General features: G+C 40.1%; 1 protein-coding gene across 1 annotated transcript in view; it reads right to left on the bottom strand.

Annotated features, from left to right (window-relative positions):
• Window positions 1-21536, bottom strand: part of GRAMD4 (GRAM domain containing 4) — a 57060-nt gene extending 35524 nt beyond the window's left edge. Inside the window, exons 1-2 of the mRNA XM_026083447.1 lie at window positions 21318-21536; window positions 12459-12579 (exon numbers count right to left, since the gene is read on the bottom strand). Coding sequence (XP_025939232.1) covers window positions 12459-12579; window positions 21318-21479 — 283 coding nt within the window. The 5' untranslated portion in view covers window positions 21480-21536. The remainder of the gene's footprint in view (window positions 1-12458; window positions 12580-21317) is intronic.
• Window positions 21537-23911: the final 2375 nt, after the last annotated feature.

The following is a 23911-nucleotide window of genomic DNA, read 5'->3' as shown; positions in this document are numbered from 1 at the left end:
AACCAACCTATGCTGCTCCTCTAGATTTTTGTTTCTATTTCCTTTAAATAAGGAAAGCCATGACTGAGTTGGCAAGGCATAATGATGGGTTTCAGAATCGCTGATCCTTCTTTTGCCAAGCGTTTCCTCAGAATTTGTTTTGGTGAAGTATGTTGTATGTTGACTGATCCCACATCATGTCATTTAGTTTTTTATAAAAAGTTGAGGGAGGGGGTGATGTGCTGTTAAACTGAAGGCAGAAACTTTCAGATTTTGGCTAACTGAGAGGTTGTTCTTCATGACAACGTGGACACAAAGATGAGGGTCATTTTCTTCTATTCTATTTTTTGTGAAGCAACATTCAGGAGGCTACGTGTTGCATAAGAACATTTAGAAGCTATACTGAACCAAATTAAAAAGCCACTGAATGCAGTATCCTGTTTGACAACAGTCAGGAACAGGTACTCTTTGACAGGCACAAGAAGAGAGAGACTTGTCACAATACTCTGCCAACCACCACCTATTTGCAGTTCAGGAACTTTCTCTGCCAGCTACCATTGTGCTAAGGAAACACATCAAAAAGACTGCAACAGCATGCAACATTACAGCATCACCAAAAGTTTTATATAAAACTATTTCCAACAATTTCCTCATTCTAAGAGCACAGTTCAAGGTTCCAATGAAAGCGTTAACTATTTAGAATGCAAAGAGCCATCTAAGGGCCCAGATTCACCCATGTAACCTTTAGTAGTAAATGCAGTAATGAAATTTGTCATGGCAAGAGTTAAATTTTGTCACAGAGATGGTTAGGTTAGGGATGCAAATCTCAGAATACCAAACCATATTTAAAGCAAATGTCTTATTGATATGCTTCAACCTCAAATGTCACATGCATTTAATACAATTCTGATTGGTGAGCTGCCAGGTACTCCAGAGTCAAGACAGCCCAGCATCTTTTTGTATCATTCAACATCTATCTATTCAGTGGTGAGTCTCAGGTGGACAAAGAAACCCTTATATCGAAAAACCCAAATCATCAGCAAGTCTAAAAAAACCTTGGTGCTCAAAAAAAAAAAAAATCACACCACCATCTTGCATGATCTACTACACAGGGATCAAAATGCATTACCTGCACACATTCAGCTATACAACCAATCCTTAATGAACTTACTCCTCCTTCCCCCAAATCTTCTTTTCACATTCTTCTAGAACACTTATCCTGAAATACTTTACCTTCAGCCGAGGTTTGCTCAACTTAAGTATGGGTGAAGCGTAGAAAAAAAATAATGGTAAAAACATTTGAAGATATTCTTTATCCTGACCAGTCTAAAATATGGGAGGGGGGGAGGGGCAGAGTGACATTCAAAAGCTAATGAGATAAGAAAGAAAAAAAAGTCAGCAAAACTGGAAGACTGGAGGAAAAACTCTTCATTTTGTTTACTTTTCACAACTGAAAGCACCTTGCTTTGTCAGTTGAATGGTTTTCCCCTGTGGTCAGGCTTCCTGTTTGAGTCTTTCACACAGAAAACCCCTTTCCCCCTTCTTACTAATAGGGATGTAGGTGTCAAGAATGCCAGAAAAGCGTACAGGAGACATTAAAGATCAACTATGTTTGTTTATCTAGTGTATACCTTTCCTTCCTCCTACTCAGTTTTACATAGGCATTTTAGTTAGAGTGGAGAAATGAAAGGGTTAAACATGGAAAACAGACTCCACCTCTGGCATTTGAAGAGAAAGCTCTCCATAACCTTTCTCCAGTTCAGTCTGGTTTATCTGCACACATCAAAATGAAGAAGTGACCTGTCACGTTCAGAAACAGTCATGCCTGTCTGCCTAAAAGAAAACCTAACACAAGTTTGCAGTTAAACAATCCCTCTTTTTATCTTTTTGTTTCTGTCATTCTGCTATGCCTATTTTTGTCTTTTCAAAAGTTGAGCTCCTGCTCCATTATTTACAATGAGCATAACTTTTGGAGACCACTTTTTCAGTCTCTTAGCGTACGCCTACAGGAACTTATAGAGGGAGCAGAGTGAACTCTCTCCACGCTGCTGGGAAATAAGCCAACTCTGATTCAGAAGCAATGCAGTTACACTTACACTGGAGAGAAGGCTGAGCCTGAATGACCGTCCTACTTCTTAGCGGAACTATTTTCCTCACCTCAGTAACATACAGCTTCATGTAAAATCATCTTCTACTTCATGTGACAAGGTAGACTCAATTTAAAAGCTAATTTTATTTGACAAAATCTATTCCTTTGTGTAAACTGGTCTAAGTCTCCTCTCTCACCATTCCTGCTCCTTCACAGTGCCTGAGTAGGTGAGGTTAGAAAGAATTAGGATGGCATTACCATGGTATGTGCAAAACAACAGTTACACTAACAACTGATGAGTTACTTAACATTTAAATATAGTATTTTCAATGGTCCTTCATTATGTTACTGTAAAAGATTTCTCAGGTAAGGGAAGACTTAGATTTCCAATGTTATGGTCAATGCTACGCTTTATTTTAGCGTCACACAAGTGCACCTTTTTCCGAACTACAACAGAACAGGGTCAAACAAAGACCCTTCCAACAGACACGTGGGCAGGGGTATGTTCTTTAATGTATCCATACTTGCAATTCAAACTTAACTTTGGGTCAAAGGATACCCTTCTACTTCCTAGATAATACAGCTTTATTTAGCTTTCACTGTCCTGTTCTTCTGTCAACCACCACAACAAAATGATTTTACCCAGAAAGCTAACAGGAAAGAAATGCTTGCTAAAATACTAAAGTACTAGCACAAAACTTTTGTCTGAAATCCCAATAGTCATACTTACCTGTCACTGTCAGAACACAACAATCTCCGGGCTGCCCTGATGGTTTTAGTTATGAGAGGAATCGATGAAAATCGAAAAGTCACAAGGGAAACTTCTATTTACTTCCCAGGAAGTTAAACTATTTTGTATTGAACATAAACCCTAATCCTGCCTTTCTCCATGCCCTTCCAAAATGCTACCCTTCTGTGGATGCATACATACTCTCAGCCCAAGATATTTAACTCAATGGGATTATCTGCATGAAAAAGCTTTTTCTGTGCTCAAAAGCCTGTCTGATCAAAGCTACAGAAACACTTGTTTACCTTCTTCACTTTTCAGGCTTAGATTCATCTCTATTTATGTATTTGGCTAAGGTATGGCTTGAAAATAAGATTTTAAGCTTTATAACAGGATCAACTTATATGCACATGCTTGTATATGGAGGATCTTACCCCCGACCCTTCCCACCACTCCAGGTTTTCATTCAGAGAGTCCTCTTCTTCCCTCACAAACATTATCCCCGTAGTGCCTCAACAGGCCTGGCTACATATAGAAATAGTAAAACTAGATCATTCCCATCATAGGCAAAATTCCACTGAGCTTCCCGTTTGTGTCAGAGCACGGTATTCTCTACAGAAACTTTGAAAAATAGTTCATAGGTTCCCTAATACTGCAACTTTCCCTTTGTTCTACAAAGTCTTTAGACAAAAGGCCAGAAGTCTTAAGATAAATAACTCAAGAAGGGTAGAGATGATTTTTTTCTATACAAATCTAAAAACATTTTGGAAAAAGTAACCTTATTTACACAGAAACAACAAATGCACAGTTACCATGAACTTGCCCTCATTGTTTTACCTTGGGCGCTGGAGATGTCAGCATATGAAAACATTTTCTACAGCACTTCTGGTCCCGACAATACCTGGTCTTTCCAAATATTCTTAAAGTTCTAACCAGACGAAAAAAAATCTTGCAATAACATAATTCATTGCCTTTCACAGAACTTTCCTGAAAGATACCAAGTTTCAACCAAAGAATAGTGAATGCATCATGCTGAGTTAAACCAGGTATCTAGTCTACGTTAACTACAGATGCGTACAAAGCTTCAGTTTGCTTATTTTCAGTGTGATGAAAGATCACAGACAAGACACCTGGGCTTCAGTCCCTCTACAGTAAGAGGGATGAAGATACAGAGGAAAAAAACCTCCCTTTCCTGCAAAGTAATAATTCTCCAGGGCAGAAATTGAGGAGATGGGTTATTTTGCAAGGTGCTGCTCTCATACTCTGGCAGTAAAAGGCATGAGGGGGGAAAGCCCAACTCCAGAAGGGACACATGCAGAATATTATTTACTCCTACACTGAGATGCCTGCTCAGAGACAACAACGTGATGTCAGAGACAAAATGCCTAGAAAAGAGATTAGCATCCAGGCTGGGGTTCATAACAGGACACTGAATACCAGGATGCCCAAATCGACTTGTCAGTGGGGAAGGCCAGGACCAACTTTACTTGAAACTTGCTCTTACATGTGTTTCAGAGCTAAGCTCAGGGCCTCACATAAGTTCTTCTCTGAAGACAAAGCTAGTACACTAAGACTCTGAACTGAGAACAGAAAAGGAGTGCTTGATTATAAAGAGGAAAAAGCCAGCTGAAAACAAATGAATTTAATATAAGAAGGGAAGAAAATAAAAAAAACAATGAAGTGGCAGTTTAGATCCCTGTACAGAAGGTACGTCAGTGTGGTCAGGCATAAAGACCTACACAACAAGTCCTCCTGCACTGAGCCAGCAGGGGACAAACCAGTCCAGAGGCTGGTGGCCAAATTAGTTTAGACAATGTTTCCCTGTCTCCTGGAGATGCAATACGTGCACAGTTTAGGCTAATATGCATAGCAGTGTCTAAAGCCAGACACTCCCCTACCTGTCCAGAGCACAAGTAGAGTTACCCTACATTTGCCTGAATCTGCCCACGCACTCAGGCCTTCGACGTGAGCTTCCAGGCATACCTGTCTGCAACTTCTGCTGCGCAACCAGGCCAGTTAAAATGAAAGCGAGTCCGCTCTGACCTAAGGGAGAGGTTATAAATGTAACTTTAACACAATGGCCAAGCATTTATACCATATTCTCTTCCCTGCCCGGTAAACTTACATATTCATGTAGCTTTTTTTTTTTTCTTTTTTAATTTTAACACATTGAGAAATATCCAAATTCTCTCATTCACAGGTATATCCTTCCTCTTGGAAGATGTGAACTGCTGTTGAACAAGATGCCTTTTCCCCCTTCCCTAATGTACCTTTTTCCACTGTAACCTAATACACAAAGGGTATGTGTGCAGGTTTAAAATATAACATGCATGCACATGCAAAGCTACAAAGAATTATTTAGCAATTGGGTTTTTACTTTCCTGGATGATTTTCAGAGACGCATGAAAGGTTTTTGTCTTTAAAAAGATATCTTTTGTTTTATCTTTTTTGAATTCAAAGTATTGAAACCAGCTTTCCCATATTAGATGGAGGTGTTAAGAGTGTTTACATGTGAGCTGAAGCACTGAATCTATACACAGATCTTTAGGGGAAAGAAAATTTAGATCTTCTTTAAATACCATTTGTCACAAAACCTATTCACTCAGTCACACAAGCTCATCTTGTAACTTAATTTCACTAGGTCTAAACATCAAATCCTTTATAAATAAAAACAGAAATTTGGCTCCTTTAGAGACACGAAAAATAGCAGGAAGATACCGGATCATTCCTCCTTATTCACAGAAAAGCTTTAAATTAAAAGGTTTCCTGAAAATGTGCAAACTATCTTAAAAATTCACACCTTACTGTGGCAGATTCTTCTCTAGTGGAAAGTTTCTATTGGTAGAGACTCTTTTTACAAGCTTAAGAGTCATGAGAAGTACTGCTCCTCCACGAATCTCCAGAATCTTCAGAGCATAAAAATGCCGGAAGAGTTGCAGAACTCATCCAGAATGAAAGGAGCTGAAAAATTCTGTCATTAGCACAGGAACTGTTTTCACTTCATGTTTTTGGCAGTAGTGAAATAGACTATAAACACTTCAACGCCTGGCTCAGGAATAGCAGCAGACTCCTCCATGGTTTGTATTATTGAGACAAGCACAGAAGGGCAGGTTCCCCATGCAGCTGCGCAAATCTCTGGCCGCTGGCACACAGGGGGCATGGCAAGGCTGCCCACTGGCACCCTTAGCTTTCAAACCCACTCCAGCACCACAACTCACAAAGCCAAGCTGGGCTCCCAGAAAGACAAAAATCAAGAACACACTGCATCTACATAACACAATGCATGGGCGGCATTCATTACTGCAGAACCAGAAACAATACACATTTGTCAGTGCCGTGCTGCACTTGCATTAATACGCCCCATGAAGAGGCAGTATGCTCAGCACACGGCTCTCCCGCGTTGGGCCCTCCAGGGTTCTGGCATCTTCACGCAACTACCATCTATACCTTTTGTCCAGTGACTAATGCAGATTTCACAAGCCAGCCCTGGAACAAGGACTAGCCCAGGACTCCGTCCTGCTGCCATCACTGGGCTGGAGTCGCACCCAGTCCTTTCCCTGGTCTCAGGACTCCTGGAGATGAAGGAAAAGCTGAGGGCGGCAAGAGCGCAACTCATTCTCCACCAGTTAGAGCACTGTCCTCGGAAATGAGAAATGCAGGTCTGAGTCCTCCTCAGTCTGAACTGAGGCCCCTTAAATCCCAGGCAAGTGCTCTAACCTGCTCATGATCTCCTCTTCCAAATATGTTTCCAGGAAAAAGGAGCCAGAGGGTTTTTTTTTTTTTTGTTTGGTTGGTTTTTTTTTTTTTTTTTTTTTTGTCTAGGAAGGCTAGACATGGACTCAATATACAGTGGGCATCAGATCTCAGGACAAATGCCCACCTGGACCACGAACCAGAAACCACCTTCCACACAACATGCTAGGCTCACTTTTGAGAAGGCAGAACAGTTAAACTGCAAAGACTGTGGGACCTTTACCAGAGAAAGCTTTGGGCCCAAGTGCAGTTTGAAATGGTTTTGGTGGATAATCTTCTTGCAGGAGGACCACTTAAAGGAAATGAAAGTATCCTTTTAGATTCATCTTTGTGTACCCCTGACTGACATAACTCTTCAGTAGCTATATGCTTTAATTGCTAATTATTTTACATTAATATATCCCACTCTCATTCTCTTACCAAAAGTTTCCTCAAAAGACAGAGCAAAAGCCTGCATACATTGTTAACACTTTACAAGCAAGTCCAGGTATAAGTAGAACCTTTCCTACACCTCCTAAGAAACTTTCCTTAGTTTTGTGAGAAGCCTCTCAGTCAGAAGTCAGACTCAGAAAATATTTAAACACATTTTTTTAATGCAGAAGAAAGTGTTAGAGGCTCTGGTGAACAGCTGGCTCTGCAGCAGAGCCCGAACTTTTTCTTTTTCCTATGGCTTCTCTGTTCAAGAAGATGCCCCAAAAGACACCACACATAGGTACAGTCCAAGCCAGAGGAACTCCACTAGCGTCAAGGACACCTGCAGATCTCCCAGGAATCCTCCTGTCACCATCCAGGACTCCAGAATTTTAAGGAGAAAGAAACAAGGCTTATGGGGAAGGAGGAAAGGACATGAGAAATTCAGCATAAGCGTCGCTGCCGTGGTGGTGCTATCAGCTGCGGCGTTCACCAGGTCAACATGATCTAGGAGCCTGTGCTGCAGTGACAGCATCTCTGGGCCAGAATTGACTGTGCTTTAATGCAGGCCTGGGAAAGGGAAGAGGCTGACAGGCACTTTGCAGGCCACATACTTTGTAGAAAGCCCTGGGAAATGACATCCCTTTATTGCTTGGGGCTGCTCCAGGATGGTGCCAGGATACCACTGTCAGCTGCTCACAAAGAAGGTAAGAGCTGCAACACCGCTTGGAGAGGGAGAAAGACCCAGCTGCTCTCAGCCCTGACATTTAGCAAGCACCAGCTACCCTAGCCCACAGCTGGTGTTTGGCTAGCTCATATTTACACAGCAACTACTTACTCTGTTACAGGGCTTCACCTGCCACTTAAATCAACTCTTTACTTTGCATCAAGATTTCTGAACCCAAGGTGACTACAGGCTGCCAGGTCAGTAAGAAGATAGCAAAACTAATGCTTTAACACTATTTCCTCATCTATTCTCCTCTAGCTCTGCTACTGCAGCTGCTGTTTGGCCCTCCTATTAGAAGGAATTTACAGAAAGGGTTTTCTGACATAGCTGGTAGTTGGACTCTGGCTCAGCTTTATAGTCCATCTGTTGCACACACCTGGCTTGGCTGTTCCAGGAGTTACGAGCATTTTTGTACAGAACAGGACCTTGCAGCAGAGGTTTTTGCTGGTCACAACCACCACCACACACTTTGCCTCCAAGCTACGCCACTTTCTAGCAGCCCAGATCTGCCTGAAGGTCACACATGATTTTCTAGAGCTCTATTTTCATAACGTCAGTATTCTGTTAGTTAGCTCCTATCTTAAAGGATCATTGGGTCATTTATACACCACCACCCCACCCCACCCCAAAAAAAACCACACCAGAAGTCAGAGAAAAGGTGTATGAGAATGAATAAATTGCATAAGGGAGAGAAGCTCAGAAAATTTAATGGGAAAGAAGCATAGTGCTGATTTTTTTTTTAAGGCTATTACAGAACTGCTATTTTCAGTTACGATTTTTGTAAGTCCCTAGAGTCTCTGTTGTACAGGGTTGGAATGAAAAACCCTTGTGGGAGAGGACTTTACTGCCTCCTAAAGCTCCTCATCCTCATGCAGAGTTCCTTCAATTTACCAGTTCATGACTAACCCTCTTCTCTAACAGTCACCTGGTTTGTTTACTTTTAGCTGCTGCTACCACCACCTCCTCTTCCCTGACCTGCTAAAATTAACATTGCAAAAGCCTTAAACAGTCTTGAATGAGAATTAGTGAACACTCCATGTAAGTTGTAGGATGCATGCATGCCCACAAAACACACTGGCAGCATGGGGACCGGAGTGCTGATATCAGCTATTATCAGGTTAGCTGCAGAACTGTCCTCCACAACCAGTCACGAACTGTAACACAAGAAGAAAATTTCCTGCAAGGAGGCAAAAAAACCAGAAGGGTATCGCCTGTTGTTTTGTCTTTCAAATGCAAGAGCAGCAAGTTTGTTTGCTGTTTAGATACAATCAGATTTCTGAGCCAAAGCACTGGAAGTTAGCTGTCATACAGCATGGTGTATAGGATAATAGCTGTTCACTTACTTGTTCAACTGTATCAAGTGACATATGACCCAGGAGGACAAATATCATGAACTATGCATAGGCAATTTTTAAAAAACACTACTGGCCTTAGCATATCAATCCAGTTGTTCCAATTCAGTAGCTACCATCCAAATCTGAACTCTCAGTTAGCATCAAGGTAGTGTTCCCATGCATTAAAAAAATAAAAATAAAAAATAAAAATAAAATATTGCAGGAATGCAAAGTCCTTTACCAGTGGAGAATTCTGATGGCTACAGCTCCAAAACAAAGACAGTTTTCATACACTTCCATTCAGAGTTTCCAGCAGATTAAATGCTTTGCACTTTTCAATCAGTTGGCATTCAAACATTATTCTACAAAACTAATTCAGTAAACCTCTACTCCAATATTCCAGTCTCACTATATTCAACACACATTTTTAACATTCCTATAATACAACTCAGAGGGACCCATTAGATTACACAGATTTTTCTGTACAGGCAGGAAAGCGCCTTTAACCCTTTTAGCTGGAAAAGTCAGAGAATCTACTCCCTTGTTTAATATGTCATTACCTAAGATCCCTTCTTTCTCGTACCTCATCCTCTTGTCAATCTGAAGTTTAAAATCCTCACACATTTCCAGACACATTTTATTTGCATTTACAGCTATGCAATGTGCTAAGCAATTCGTCTCCATCTTCACCTCTCCAGGTTTTTAGACCGACTCTTCACTACAGATGAAATTCATCTGTCCTCTTAGATGAGATATTCTCCCTCTGCAGACACCTGCTTTTGTCTCCAGTGACTATTCGCCCTAGACTTCCTCTATTGCTTTTGGAGTGTACAGTTAGGAGTGGAGGTGTTTTACTGAAAACACTACAGAGCCAAACTGCACTTTTTACTTGTGCCTAAAGACTGAATGGAGTTTGGAGAAGACTAACAGTTTGCCATTCCTGTAGCCAGACACTTGCAGCAGTAAACTGATACTGATTTGCAGTTGTACTGTAGTGTACATGTACACTATACATATTATACAGTTGGGAGGAAATCTCTCCTTCTTCGACCTCCTGGCTATATTATAAAATGTACCTATAGATAAGAGGTATAGAAGAGGCAGAAAGAAACGTAGAGGATCAGGCTGACAGTGATTAGAAAACTGCTATGTTAAAAAGCAAATCCATGGAACTTTAAATATTTCCCACGCTCATTAGCAACTGCTTTGATTTCTGTACACCTAATTGGAGGAAATGGAATAGGAGGAGGTAGCAAACACTTAGTTATATGAAAATACAATTCTAGAAAGATGTCTTTAAGGAATTCTATGTTTAAAAGAAAGTAGTATGCAAATACAGCTGAGTGACTAGTCTTCTTTAAAAAACATCTATTGGAGCACTTAGGAAGAAATTATGATTTAGGAAGAAAAATAGACTTTCTTCCAAGCGCAAATTAACATAGAAAAAAGTACATTTTAAGAATGCTTCTGTTCACCATCAGTTCCCTTTTAGGAGGGAAAAAAAAAGAAATATTTCTAGTATCAAAAAAATATTAAGAGAGAAGAAGGAAGAGAATTAGAGAATACAGAAATCATACCCAAAAACTGAGCTCCTACTTCACTCCAACTGATAAGCACAGCTACATATTTTAGCCCAAAATTTTGAAGGGGGGAGTAAGGAAAGGGCTTAATTGTGCTTATTTTCTCTACCAGTTCACCATTCTTTCTCTTGTACGTAGAAAGTTGCAACCAGCTAGCCAGGACAAGTCCACCACTGCAGCTATGGCAAAGCAAAAGAGCTCTTGATAGCAGCACAGGCTGGAGTCAGGCTGACCCACATCACCCATCCGAACAACCCGTATGGGCCTGAACCTCTAAACCATCTGCTCAAAGTTCATACGCGCTGCCTCCTCAGCAGCAGGAACGGGGAGCTTCGTTACCACTAATCTTACAGTTTGTGATAAAGGTCTGTGCAAAAGAAAAAGATTCAGCTGAAGGTGGTAAAATGATTGATTAGATGGTTTTCAAACTACAGCATGAAACCAAAGAACGAAATTATTCACAAAAATGCATGCCACAAGTAGTCACTTTAACCACATATGAAGGACTGGAAGAGGATTCACCAGCAATGGAAATGTTTGAGAACCATACACTGTGGGGTTTTTTTGTTTTTTTCTTAAATTAGTTCAAGCTAGAAATCAATTCTGGGAAGTCCTACTGTTTCTGTTACACATCTCATTACATTAGGAGATCACAAAGGTCCCATCTAGTCTAAAAAAAGCCAACTTAGTAACAATAGCATCTCTGGGGATGTAAGGAGTATATGGTAACTTTGTACCGCACAGTTAAATAAAGAAGTCAAGTAAATTACTAAAAGCAACAAGGCAAGCCAAACAGAGCATCTACTTTTTGCTTTATATACCAGTCATGACACTTCTTCCAGGTATCAGCAGATATGTTCACTATAAATTCTAGCTGAGTACCTTCCACACACAGAGAAGGAAGAAATATTGCAAAAGGATAGATGTGTCACAGAAGATTAATTCCAAGTGCTTGAGAATATGCTGAAGACAAAACACAAGCCTTAAATTATTATTACTAGATTACAGATTCCAGTCAATAACTATACTATATTATTATTTTTACCCCTAAGAAAACATTTGACAAGCTTTGATCACATAAAAACAACCTTCATATTCTTAAATTCAAAAATAACCTGTTACAATGACCATTTAGGGAAGCAATTGAGCAATAACTCTAGTTGATTTATTATAGAGATTTTCTTCTGTCAAATTAAAGGAATGTTTGTCTTCCATTTTCGCTGGGTTTGATTCAGCTATCCTGTCTTGCAAGTCAGTAGCTCAGACCTGCCAAAATACAATCTCAAAAACCTTATGAGTGCCTCTAGCTATGAACAATACTTTCATACACACACACACACACACACACACACACATATATATAAAAATCAAGTACTCTTGAAATCTACAAATACTCTTTGATTATCTGTATTTCCCATACTGTTAAAAAGGTATTTTAAGATGCATTACTTGTTAGAACAGCTGCCAAGGAAATGAATTGGTTGCCTCTTTAGTAGTCCCTTATTTCTCACAATTACTACCAGACAAAAACACCCACTTTAACCACCATGAAGGATTTAATTAATTCCATGATAACATAGAGATGTCAACATTAAGATTTCAAATAAGCAGCTTCTGCCATGTAGTGAAGTGCATAGTAAGGAATTGTAGCACAGAAAAAAAAAATTAAGTCACCCAGTTACCTTGGAAATGCCTTTAAAGCTACTTCTAGAGAAATGTCAGCCCATATGTGTTATCCATGCATCAAACACACCTCAGAACTCAAGTGCCAACTTTTGCAGGTTTAGAGAACATACTCTCGGTCTTATTTCAATAGACTTAAGCCATTCCAGTTCATAGAGCACTATTTTATACTTACGCAAAAAGTGTTTCTCCAGTAAGGCTATTTCCAGGTGCCCTTTGATCTCATTCAGTCTGTCAGACTCCGTTCTGTTAAAATCCTGGACTCCTGAAGCCATGATGATGGTCCCTGGACCAGCCTACAAGAAAGCCAGAACACACTGACAGCTCAGAGGCACTTTTTTTCTTTTTTGTCATTCATATACATCAATTTACTTCTGTAGCAGCAAACATCCATGTGAAGAACGTGCAAGCATCAACAACTCACCATGCCTCTTATTCAGCATTAAATTACCAAAATGAATCAACGAAAGCTAATCAAATCCACAGGAACTCTCCTGCACAGGTTTACAGAATGCATTTGCGCAGACCTCAGGGAGTTTAGAAAGCAAAATAAATAAATAGATAAATAAATAAATAATCCCCTTACCAGTTCTGCTGCATGATCATTTAACCTTTCTCCTGCTGATTTAAAGGCACATGTATACAAGCCCTTTCCTCCCCCCGTTCAATGGTCAATGCAACATTTTACACAAAACTGTGAAGCTAGCAAAAGAAAGATTTTTCTGTATTTCACTGACGTATTAGGAAACACATATTGTATACCTTAATATCAGTTTATACAGTGTGTAATTCTGAAGATTGCAGTCTTTGTGCAAGAAAGATGAGAGCAAGGAAGCCTGCTTGTTCTGCTCAAGTTGGTGCCCAAAGGATCATCCTGGAAGGCTGAGGGAGGGGGAGACAGGAAACTGCGTGTCTAGACTGATTTATTATCGTCACCAACAGCACCCCCCGCATGAACTTGGCACTCAAAATACGGCAAAATACAAGAAATGAAGAACGGCATGCCTCATCACAACAGTAGTGACCACTGTCACCTCCACAAAGTGAGCATGGGGGGGAAAAAAAAAAAAAAGAATGTACGCAGCAGAAGGTAGGTGAGCTATTTTCCATAAAGCGTGTATTTTCAAAAAGCAGGGGAAGGGCTGGGTGAGGGCATCTCTTTGGTAACGGTTATTTAGGTGCTGCACGTGGTCCCAACTAGTTATGAACAGCTGGCCAGTGAGAAATCTAGGAACTTCTCCAAAAGCTTACACTCAAAACTTAAGTGCTAGATTACAAAAGCTTACATCTAGGAAATAATCTTATGACAAAAAGGGATTTTTTGTTGTTGTTGCCATCCTCTCCACCGCCCTTCCTTATCTCTGAAAGCACACAGGAACTGTGTTGCTTTCAAAAGTCAGCTTACATACACTTAAACATGACAATTTGAATTACATACATACATAAACTCAGCTAATTTACATGAGAGTTAATTAAAAGACATTTTCAACATTCTAGGAAGGATGTACAGCAAGCTCACTGACAGCAGAGTACTTTCACTGCTGGGAAAGATTTGCACTTTTTAAATAAAGCAGTGTGGAGATATCCATTAAACATCTGTTTTCTTGCTCAAGCTGAACAGCTGCTGAGTTTAAGCCTTCAGACTTGTCTATCCAGGCAAATTAGCACCCAATAAGCATTTACTGCATGACATTTACCTGGCACCGTCTCCCCACCTGGGCTTGCTGAACACAGTGCCAAGCAGATGCTATTTCCCGTCCCGAAAGCAGCACAGCAGCACACCCACGCAGCAGGCTGCCAACGCTGGCCAGCCCCGGTGACAAGCCGCCGCCGTGAGCAGCCCGTTTTGGGGCTAGCACGAACATCTCTGTGCCAAGCCACGGCGGACGGGGAGAGGGCCCGCGGCAGCCCTCGCCGGGGAGCTCCTCCGCACAGCGCCCCGATCTCCCATCCGCACATGCTTCTGGCCCAGGAGGTGCAGTAAGACATGCTGTTTACAACTGCTTAAGCCACTGCTGAAAAGCAGAGTGTCAGCTGTGTATTTTTAGACGAGCACAGGATGGCAATTAACCTCTGTGTTTGTTTCTTATCTATAAAGCCGGATCATATTTTACTCGGTTACGGAGCTGCTGCAAGATTTAGTGTTATCACTTGTTATCAGACGCTCTGAGAAGCCCAGAGGAAGGCGCGACAGAAGTCAAACAGCAGCACCCTTACAACGCACTCTACAGACAGGCAAAGGGTTATAAAAATACAGATTGCTGCCCAGACATTAAGCACAACTTTCTATGATTTAAGTGAGTTTCATACAATAGGTAGCTAAACACACGAGGCAGAGGTAAGCTGTCCTTCCTCCCCTGCGCCCATTGCCGGGGAGTCAGACTGCGCCAGCGCGGAGCTCCACATTCGGAGAAGAGGGACAACGGGGGCAACCTCTGCTCCCAGCGTGCAGGAGCTCACAGGGAGCTGTCTAAAGAAGCATTGCCACTGTGAAAACAAACAAGTCGCATACAGGTGAAAGAGAAAGATGTCGCACCCATCAGGAACACTCACTAGCTTTGCATATCAGCTAGCGGTTAGATACCACGTGCTCGGATACTTCAGCCTTACTGCCACAGACACACTACTCCTTCCCAGACAGTCCCGTGCTCCCAGCCCTGTGCACAGCGGTGAGGACAGGAACACAGAGACTGAGGTGCGGGAGGACATGAAGAAGGGGCTAGCAAATATATAAGCATATTTAAATTTTCATTCTCACTGAAGTTACTCAAGGTATTCACCCTAAGAGGGGTTACATTTCAGAAATCCATCATGACAAATCAGCTCTGCTTCTGCTTCTTCAATGACATTAAATCATTAGTTAAGTAAAGCCCAGGATATCCAAATGTGCATTTTATGAAGCAGAAAAGACCAAAAGGTACATAAAACTGGAGGCATACCAATATGGACTCATTTTGAGAGTTTCCAATTGTGCATAGCCGCTAAAGTATTAAACTCAGGAAGTCTGACGTTAGCTGTTAGGCTAAAAATCAGTATGTGTCCATAACTGCACCAATCCAGAGAGGTTACAGTGACCTTCTATGTTAGGAGAAAAAAAAAAAACAAAAACCTAAGTTAAAACATTAGGCTGCTTGCTAAGAATACTTGCTGTTTATAACTAGGGTCAAGATAATGCAAGTACTGTCTAATAGTAAAATAGTTTAACCAGAATAGTGAGATACACAGTCATATAAGTTTGATGAATAATAAAGCATTCAATTTACAAAAAAAAAAATCAGTAAAAATTAGTGACACTGTAGGGTATGATCCAATGCAATTAAGTGTTTAGAAAGCTGAGTGTGTAGAGGAAAAGGATGTAAGAGGCCTTTAAGCAGGTGGTGGTTTTGTCAGGGAAGATTTTTTTTTCCCCCCACACCAACACATCTTGTTCTGCCAAAAGGTGTTAACAGGCTAAAAAGATAAGGAATAAGGCCAATACATTTGCTGGAGGTCAACTTCTTGGCTCTGAATGAAAAAAAGTACCTCTGAAGTAAGCCTAAGTGGCTCAACTCACATGTTAAGAAAAAATTATCTTGCAATAATTCCAGCATTAAGTGAGTAATGTTTCTCTTTCTTCTGCTGTTTTGTAGGATATTGCTGGCACTCAGATTAGATTAACTAAACCATACTACGTAGATGCCCTTTCTGGTTTCTGTATGACTCACAGTAAAAGCCTTAAAGGCTTCCACCGAATTCTGCTTTTCCATTCCCTTCTGTCTCTCTAGCTTTGACAATATTTGACCCAGGAGCCCTCTTAAAATGTTGGCAATCACTATTACTTAACAAAGAATATGCACAGGATTATGATGCCTAGGAAGCTAGCAAAACGCCATGAGAGTTGAATGTGAAGAGGCAGAGACAGAGGGATTAAAGGAAGGATTTTTGATGATGACAGATTGCCTCTAAACCTCTATCAGAGTTCCTGCTTCAAGCCACATCCAGCTCTGGATCTGAAAAACCACATCCACACGCAAATGTGTTTTTAAACCCATCTGCAGTTCAGGCTTTTCACATCAGCTTCTCTCAACTTGAGAGGCTTCTGCTGCTCCCTCTACACCCCCCAATATCCTGCAAGATCCTGCAAGTCCTGGAATTTTGTTCTTTTGGGCACTGAACACCAAAAACATTGTCACCATACAGTCCTAGTAAAAATTTCATTTCCAGTTTGGTAATTAACCTGTTGAAGAGCAGCAGTTCTCAAATGCAGTAAATATTGGTGCACCACTGGTAAAAAAGGAGAGTTATTTTAGTTGCAATTTGCCTAACATAACAGTTTGACACACTTAATGAGATTCTCCTTCAGACAGTGTCCCTCCCCGCACCTCCCTACCAGCACAGATCCTCACATTGTACGAATAATGCCCATAGCGTATTATACGTTTTAGATTATTTTCTTCAGATATCTACATCCTAGGAAATTAGGTCCACTTCAAAAAATATACATAAAATTAAGCTTCTAACATCTGCACTCTCTTTCCAAGAGTTTGGAAAATTAACCTGATAAAAATGGTTTAGGACAAATGAAACAACACATAGATGACAATGATGCTAATCTGCTTGGTTGATCCAACTCTGCCTCATTGCCTGTTAACAACATCCCCAAGGGCTGGTTTCATTATCAGCCTGCTTCCCCAAAAGCAAGGGAGAGGGAGCAGCGAGGACGTGGCGTGCCAAGCCCCGGGGACAGCACACTCCAAGTCACGGCAGCTGCGACACAGCACAGAAAACAGGTATAATTTCAAAAGAACCAGCTCTACAGGCATTCATCTGAGTAAAGCCAAAAAAAAAAAAAATCTTAAGTAAGACAACAAACTAGAGAGCTTGTTCTATACAGGTCCTATTTATCTGGAATTTCTCAAATGACATTCTGGACAGTTTTTCTTATTTAAAATTAAGAAAAGGTTCACCATGGCTGCTGCATTTACCTGGCTTAAGGAAAGGAAAAAACAACCCAATGATACTTTTAAAGAACAAAAGCATCTGCATGAACAGTTAATCCTTAATGGCTGTTCTGGGAAGCATACCCATATTGGCAATCTCCTAAAACACAGCTGTATTTTGCAAACTTAAAAATAAAAATAAAAAAATCTAGTGCTAGCCAGGTAGCCAGATACTTTAATATCTTAACCGTAGTCTTAGTATCATGCTTTATACCTTCAAATGACTGTAAATGAGGTCACTGATACAGTACTGTTAAAGGCTTAAAATTACAAGTTTCAGGAAAAGCCAGGCTGTGCGGGAACATCAATTAATTTAATATTTTCTGTATCACAGTAACTCAGATTTAATCCTAGCATACAGGCAGGGAACTTGTATAAATAGATTAGACTGCTTTCAGTACAACATGCCAGGTACAAGAGAGCTTTAATTTGCAATTCTCACTGACAGTTTAATACAGGATCTCCACGGGTTTAAACACAAATTTGTTCTTTTCTCCTTTCCCCAAAGAGACTTTGAGCCTTCTTTGTATAGAGTTCATTCATACTGCTTGTACATAGTACTGAACAGTTTCTCACTGTTTTAAAAACAAATCATTTTTCAAATTAAGCATACATAATTTCATAAAACAAAATGACATGACACAATTTATTAAGAGGCAAGGCAAGCCAGCCCCAGCAAATGCAAAGCAAGACTGATTTTCAGGGAAACCTCCTCCTCCTCGAACATGTGGCCTCTTAGCAAACCAAGCTGCAGGAGCAACATTTTAAAGCATTTTAAAGTATAGCCACATACGAGAACTGTGATCTAACAGAAAGCAATCTATGTTGCATCTACAGAATAGGAAACAGAGAGCTGAATAAAGGGGACGTAATTATCGTGGGCAAGCAACATAACATGAATTTCCAATGTCACAAGACAAACAACTACATTCACTTTCAGGGAGTTGGAATAGGAAGTGGCTACCCCTCTCCCCCCTATTTCTTTATTATGTTGTTTTGCCAAAATAATACAGAAGTATCAATACTGCACACAGTGCTGAATGTCCGTATGTTAAAAAACAGATGGCAAACTGGAAAGGGAGGGGGGAAAAAAAAAATCTGCGAAGCCATTCAGGAACTGAAAGAGATGCTTAGCAAAGAGGTCATCTGTTAACCAACACAACTGTCAGGCAATGATATAATTACAGTATACAAGTACCTACAGAAATCTAAGAAAGCACTTACTATCCAAGAAACACCAAGTAGCAAGGGTTTTTAAATCAATGTACGCTACGTATCCTTGAGGTACGCCCAGTGTCTCCCTACATGCTAGGGAAGGGCCTTTCATTCATGTGACTATGCTGTACAGTTCTAATAGATCAAGATCTTTAAGTGGCTAATGGGTAATACACCAGACTGAAAAAAAAAAAAAAAAAAAAAAAAAAGGAGAGAGAGAAGCAAAAAAAAAAAAGTAGAGGAGGCAGAAATGAAGCCCTTGACAAGAGAATGGCTGATAGCAGCAGCAAAGACATCTATGTACTAAAGATGCAGATCAGGAGACTAGGACCCAAATCTTGCATGCCTATGCTCTGCTCTGTATTAAGTCACCAATCTTGCCATTTCAGTTAAACTGTTCTGCACTCAGCTTTTAAGGGAAAGAGTGAAACAACAGAAGTGAAAGACTTACAGGATAGCTCACTCATTCGTGAAAGACATGCAATCTAACTGTGATGTATTCACAAGACTAGAACACACATTTATTTTTGCAGGCTTTAAACAGTTCCCTAAAGGTATTAAACAGAAAGAAATCAACAAGACTAGATTTTCCTCCTCATCCTTGACAACACAATCATAATAGTATAATTTTATATGGCTTACAGATCCTATAAAAGAAAACCACCCCATATAAACAATTTAGATTTGAATTTCAGTCACTGAATTAAAACCAATTCAGGCACAACTCAAATATATGATCTCAATAGGAAACAGACACAATTCCGAATCTCTCTGTTCATGGGAACTCTGCCACTATATCAGTATTTACTCAAATATAGAAGCATTACTTTCTATATTCAAATATACAAGTATTACTTTTTTAGTCTTGGCACCCCTGCAAGGTAGGGGATTATTTCTTCTCCCTTCATTTTATGGATGGGCAGCAGAGCTTAGGGGGGACAGATGTCTGTCAGAGCTAAGTGCTAATCCCCCAAACTTCCCATCTGAAACCTACCCTTTATACTTCAGGCCTCCTTCCTCATACAAATTTGCTTATTTTTTCTAATATCTATAACACAGCAGCTGTTCTCACCCTGTTCAAATATTATACCAGCTTTGGAATTCCCTAATATCACAAGCAGAGCAAAATAACAAGTTTGATATTGTTACTCTTTTTTTCCTTCTCTCAGATTTTAAAGAAATATAAACTTAACTACATTCCAGAGAGTTAGATCAGGACAGCCTACTTAACATTATGTAATCAGCCAGAAAGCAACGGTGCTCTTCAGCAGTTTGAGGAAAGAGAACACCACCACAGATGCACAGGAATAAGGCTTTATAACGAGTCAAAACCTTAGGTTTACCAGGTGATACTTTCGGTCATACCATCTTGTACCTACTATCCTCCTACAGAAATACAGAAAATAATACCTAGGCTTTAAGACAGATCTTTCTATAGCCTCTAGCTTGGCCATTAAGGCTGTTCTGACTAGATATACAGGGTATTCCTCACTCTCCTCACATTAATACAACGCCATAAGTTTAATGAATGTAAGCCACTATTTATCTAAGACAAACCTCAGAAAATACTGTGATGCAATGGCTGAATCATAGATTAGTCTCAGAACACACAATACATACATCTTGATAAATCGCGGGACAGATGTCTTCAGTGGAATTAAAAGAGCAAAGGAAAGGCATACAACAGACTTTCTTTGTCTAAGGAGAAGCTTTAAGATATGTATACAAGACAGACTTTTTGCAACACAAAAATTCTTTCTCATTACCACTGGCTTGTTCTATGATCATAAAAAAAAATTCTGGCAAAAAGGTGCATATAAGCCAGATCATATGTGATGCCATACAAGTCAGCTGAAGTTAAAAAAAACTAACAGCTATGAAAAGGGATACAAGTTGCCAATCCCAAAGAAGATGCCTAAAGCTTACACAGTTGATCTTTTAGACTAACACCGCTAAGGAGTGAGCAAGTTCTGTGCTGCTAGAAGCACGATCTTCAGGTAACAGCCTGACCATATTTGGGGTCAAAAACGGTATGGTGTGTTTCTAAAGAGTGAGCACACTCTATTTGGAGTGCAAGTTCTGACTTCCAGGCCACATTCTAGAATACAGGTAAATTGCCATATTGTAATCTAGACTGTACCCAGCAGTCCAAGCTTAAGGAACCACAGCCATTTTTGAACAGTTAAAGCAGAACTGTACCAGTATTTAGCATTTCCTGAAACACTCTCTTAAAAAAGGCAGTTCCACTCAGGTGCTTCTACTAACAAGCACCAAGAGGTTTTAGTAGCTGAAGAGTCTTGCTCAACTCCTGCACGGGGTTAAACCAGCACTGTAACATGGAAGTGTCACTAGACACCACACCACAGTAAAGAACAAGATAGTGTGACCCTCCAGGCTCTAATGAAGGCATCAAAAATCTTATTCCCAAAATGCTGCTATCTTCTACAGTTCTGGCCAGTGGCATTTGAGCAGTTCTGAGTTTCTCTGACTAAAATGCATCTAGAAGCCTTTCATTCGGCTAACAAGCATAAGACTTGTTTGTTAATAGCTTAACAAAACAAATAAAACCAGACAGCATTCAGAAGCCCAAATGCAGGTTAACACCCCCATCAACCTACAACATCTAAAAGCAGTAGCAGGGACAGCGAACCCTAACATTAAGAGATTATTTTGATCTTTCCACAAAATGGAAGCCTATTTACTAGCTTTATCACCAACCCATAAACCTGTGTTAAATCCAAAACATAAGGACCTTCAAAGAACTATTAATTTTTGTTATTTTTCCACCTGACAACTATATAATATAATGCAATGATAGTTAAAGCAAACCAAGTACTTACAGGGTCTCTTAACTCTTCATTGTCTCGGGGTGATGTTCGAGGTATTTTCACTGGGATTTCATCTCCACATTCAGTGTCTGAAGCATTTGGAGACTCTGCTAAATCAAGGAACTCATCTCTCTTGTGACCTCTGAACCTTATTTTGTCCAACCTCTTTAGCATGTTCAGCACTGAACTTTTCTGCTTTACCTTAACATGACGGTTGGAGTCTCTGCAAGAAGCAAGACATTAAGAATACTTTAGAAAGCTTGCAATAAGCTGAAATACACAAACTTGCTTTTAATCATTTTTCAAGACCCTTCCTGCCACAAGAGGAAAAAGATGCTGCAGCTTAGATTTTTAAAAAGCTTTTATCACGATGCAACAGATACATATCCCAGTTTGTTTTCTGGTAGCTGATAATTTACAACGATCTCTGTCCCCCACCCCCATAGTAATTATCACCTCTCTCTCACATCTCATGGCTATTTTTAAGTCAGAACGAGCACAAGCTAACAACCCCACACCCCCAAAAAAGGATAAAAAGTCAGTTTGCAACAGGTCACTTCAAACAAACACACAAAAAGGTCCTGTTGGTAAGTCCACTCTCTTCAACTTGCTGATACTTCTAATCAGACATGAAAGTCCACTAAGCACCGCAACTGACCAAACCCCCTGAAAAATCAGAGCAAAAGAGCAGCATGGCTATCATACCACCATGCTCCTTAAGACTACACAAACTGAGAGTAACAAGGATTTACTGAAGAAAACTACCAGACAGGTCTAAAAGGAAGAACCCATCAAAAATTTAAAAAACTGTTGAAGTTAACCATAACTCATATTCAAATGTACAGTCAAAAATCCTTAAAATTATCACTGCTGACAATCTTGTATATATAGTGAAGCAAGCTCATTGTATATAGTGGTAGCTTGTCAATACACTGCACTGTATCGTTTACAATTTAAAAGGGACCTGCTGAATCAATCTGATTCAATGCTCTAGGCACACACACCATCATGTACCAAAGGTCACAAGCTCCATCTTAAAGGAAATTTAGTTCCTTGATCCCGCCTCTCCTGAAAGTTACTGCTTTGACTAGCAAGTTTGGCAATTTATAACAAGCTAGCCTCAATTTGTTTTTTCCTTTTGCAAACTCTGTTCTTCAGCTCAGGGAGCTCCTTTTCCTCTCACCCCTATCCCCTTGATGAACACACAGATGACGACTGCACGCCTCAGCCTTGAGCTTGCTGGAGCAAGCAAGTTAAGGTTTCTGTGTCTCCTGCACGTGGAGAAGGCCATGCAAACTCCTAGCAGGAGATCATCTGTTTCAGCCTGCGTTGACTACCTCAACACCCATGTCTGCAATGACATATTTCCCTCATTCTACTAAAACAACCTCACCTAAATACATGCTACAGTTGCATTTGTCTTTTTCAAAGCTGTACTACACCAATACCTCAGTTATCCCATGAATACTTAATTCACTGGGGCTTGCCAGGTACCTAGTTATACTATAAATGCAGGCTGGAACTCTAAATATTTTGCCCTGTTTTTAATATTCCATCTAGTGGTTTATTTCCAAAGGAACTCTTAAGACCCACTCTGAACTAAGAGCAACCATTTTTATCAGCACATTTAAACTTCAGTGCTAAGGTCTTTTTTTTTTCTTTTCTTTTTTTTTAAGACTCATCTTTGAGACCTTCCATTGGTATCAGCTGAAGAAAGTTTCCTTCAATATTGTCTGTTGTAATCGTACCTTTACCCAGCTTCTGTAGGCCTTGGAATTTCTCCATTAATCCACATCTTCATTAAGGCATTTAATAAAGTCCTACATGGGTCAACTATCAAAGTTATCAAGTTAAATCAGCAGGGCATCACTTTTGATAAATCCAGACCACATTTAGAACAAAACTCAAAAAGGAAAACACATAAGTCTTATGAGAGAATTGAGAATCAAGACTTTCAGCTGCTCAGACGACTATTACTTCTTTCTTAAATAAAGGTATACAATATTTGCCATCTTTAAGTCACATGATATCACTCAATAATTCAGAATTCAAAGAACTGGGACATGAAATTCTAAGTCTCATAGCAAAAATTTTAGAGGACAAGTTTTTCAAGCCACATACAAACACAATCCATTTTGAGAGTCCACTCTCCCAAATGGTAAAATTTTATTTCGAGACACCTGTTCCTGTTACCATCCTCTTTTCTTCATAGTCAACATGCTCCCTCCTCTCTGTTAAAAACGATGTTTAGCTTCATTGCACACCATCCCAGGAACTGATGCGAGGGAAAGGGAAAGGGACTGGGACCTAGGCACAAGTCACTCCAGGCATATAAATAAAGAGTAAGGAAGAGAAGTTTTGCCTTCAGCTCCAATAGCCTTTGCAAGACTGAATGGAACAGCAATCCACTTTCCAACACAAACCTCATCCCAACAGAATTTTTCTTCTTTCCTTGTAGATTCTCCACTAACTCTAACACTTTCGCAGTGACTATTCACACCAAGTTCAAACCAGAGCCTTTCCTTGAAAATCTGCCTTAGTTTGCACCTCGACCAAGATTTATTAGCACCCTTAGCTTAAACATAGAAGTCTGAAACTAATACAAA

This window comes from Apteryx rowi, unplaced genomic scaffold (assembly GCF_003343035.1).
Source record: "Apteryx rowi isolate R43461 unplaced genomic scaffold, aptRow1 scaffold_600, whole genome shotgun sequence".
Taxonomy (NCBI): domain Eukaryota; kingdom Metazoa; phylum Chordata; class Aves; order Apterygiformes; family Apterygidae; genus Apteryx; species Apteryx rowi.
This window is presented reverse-complemented; position numbering and strand designations above follow the sequence as displayed.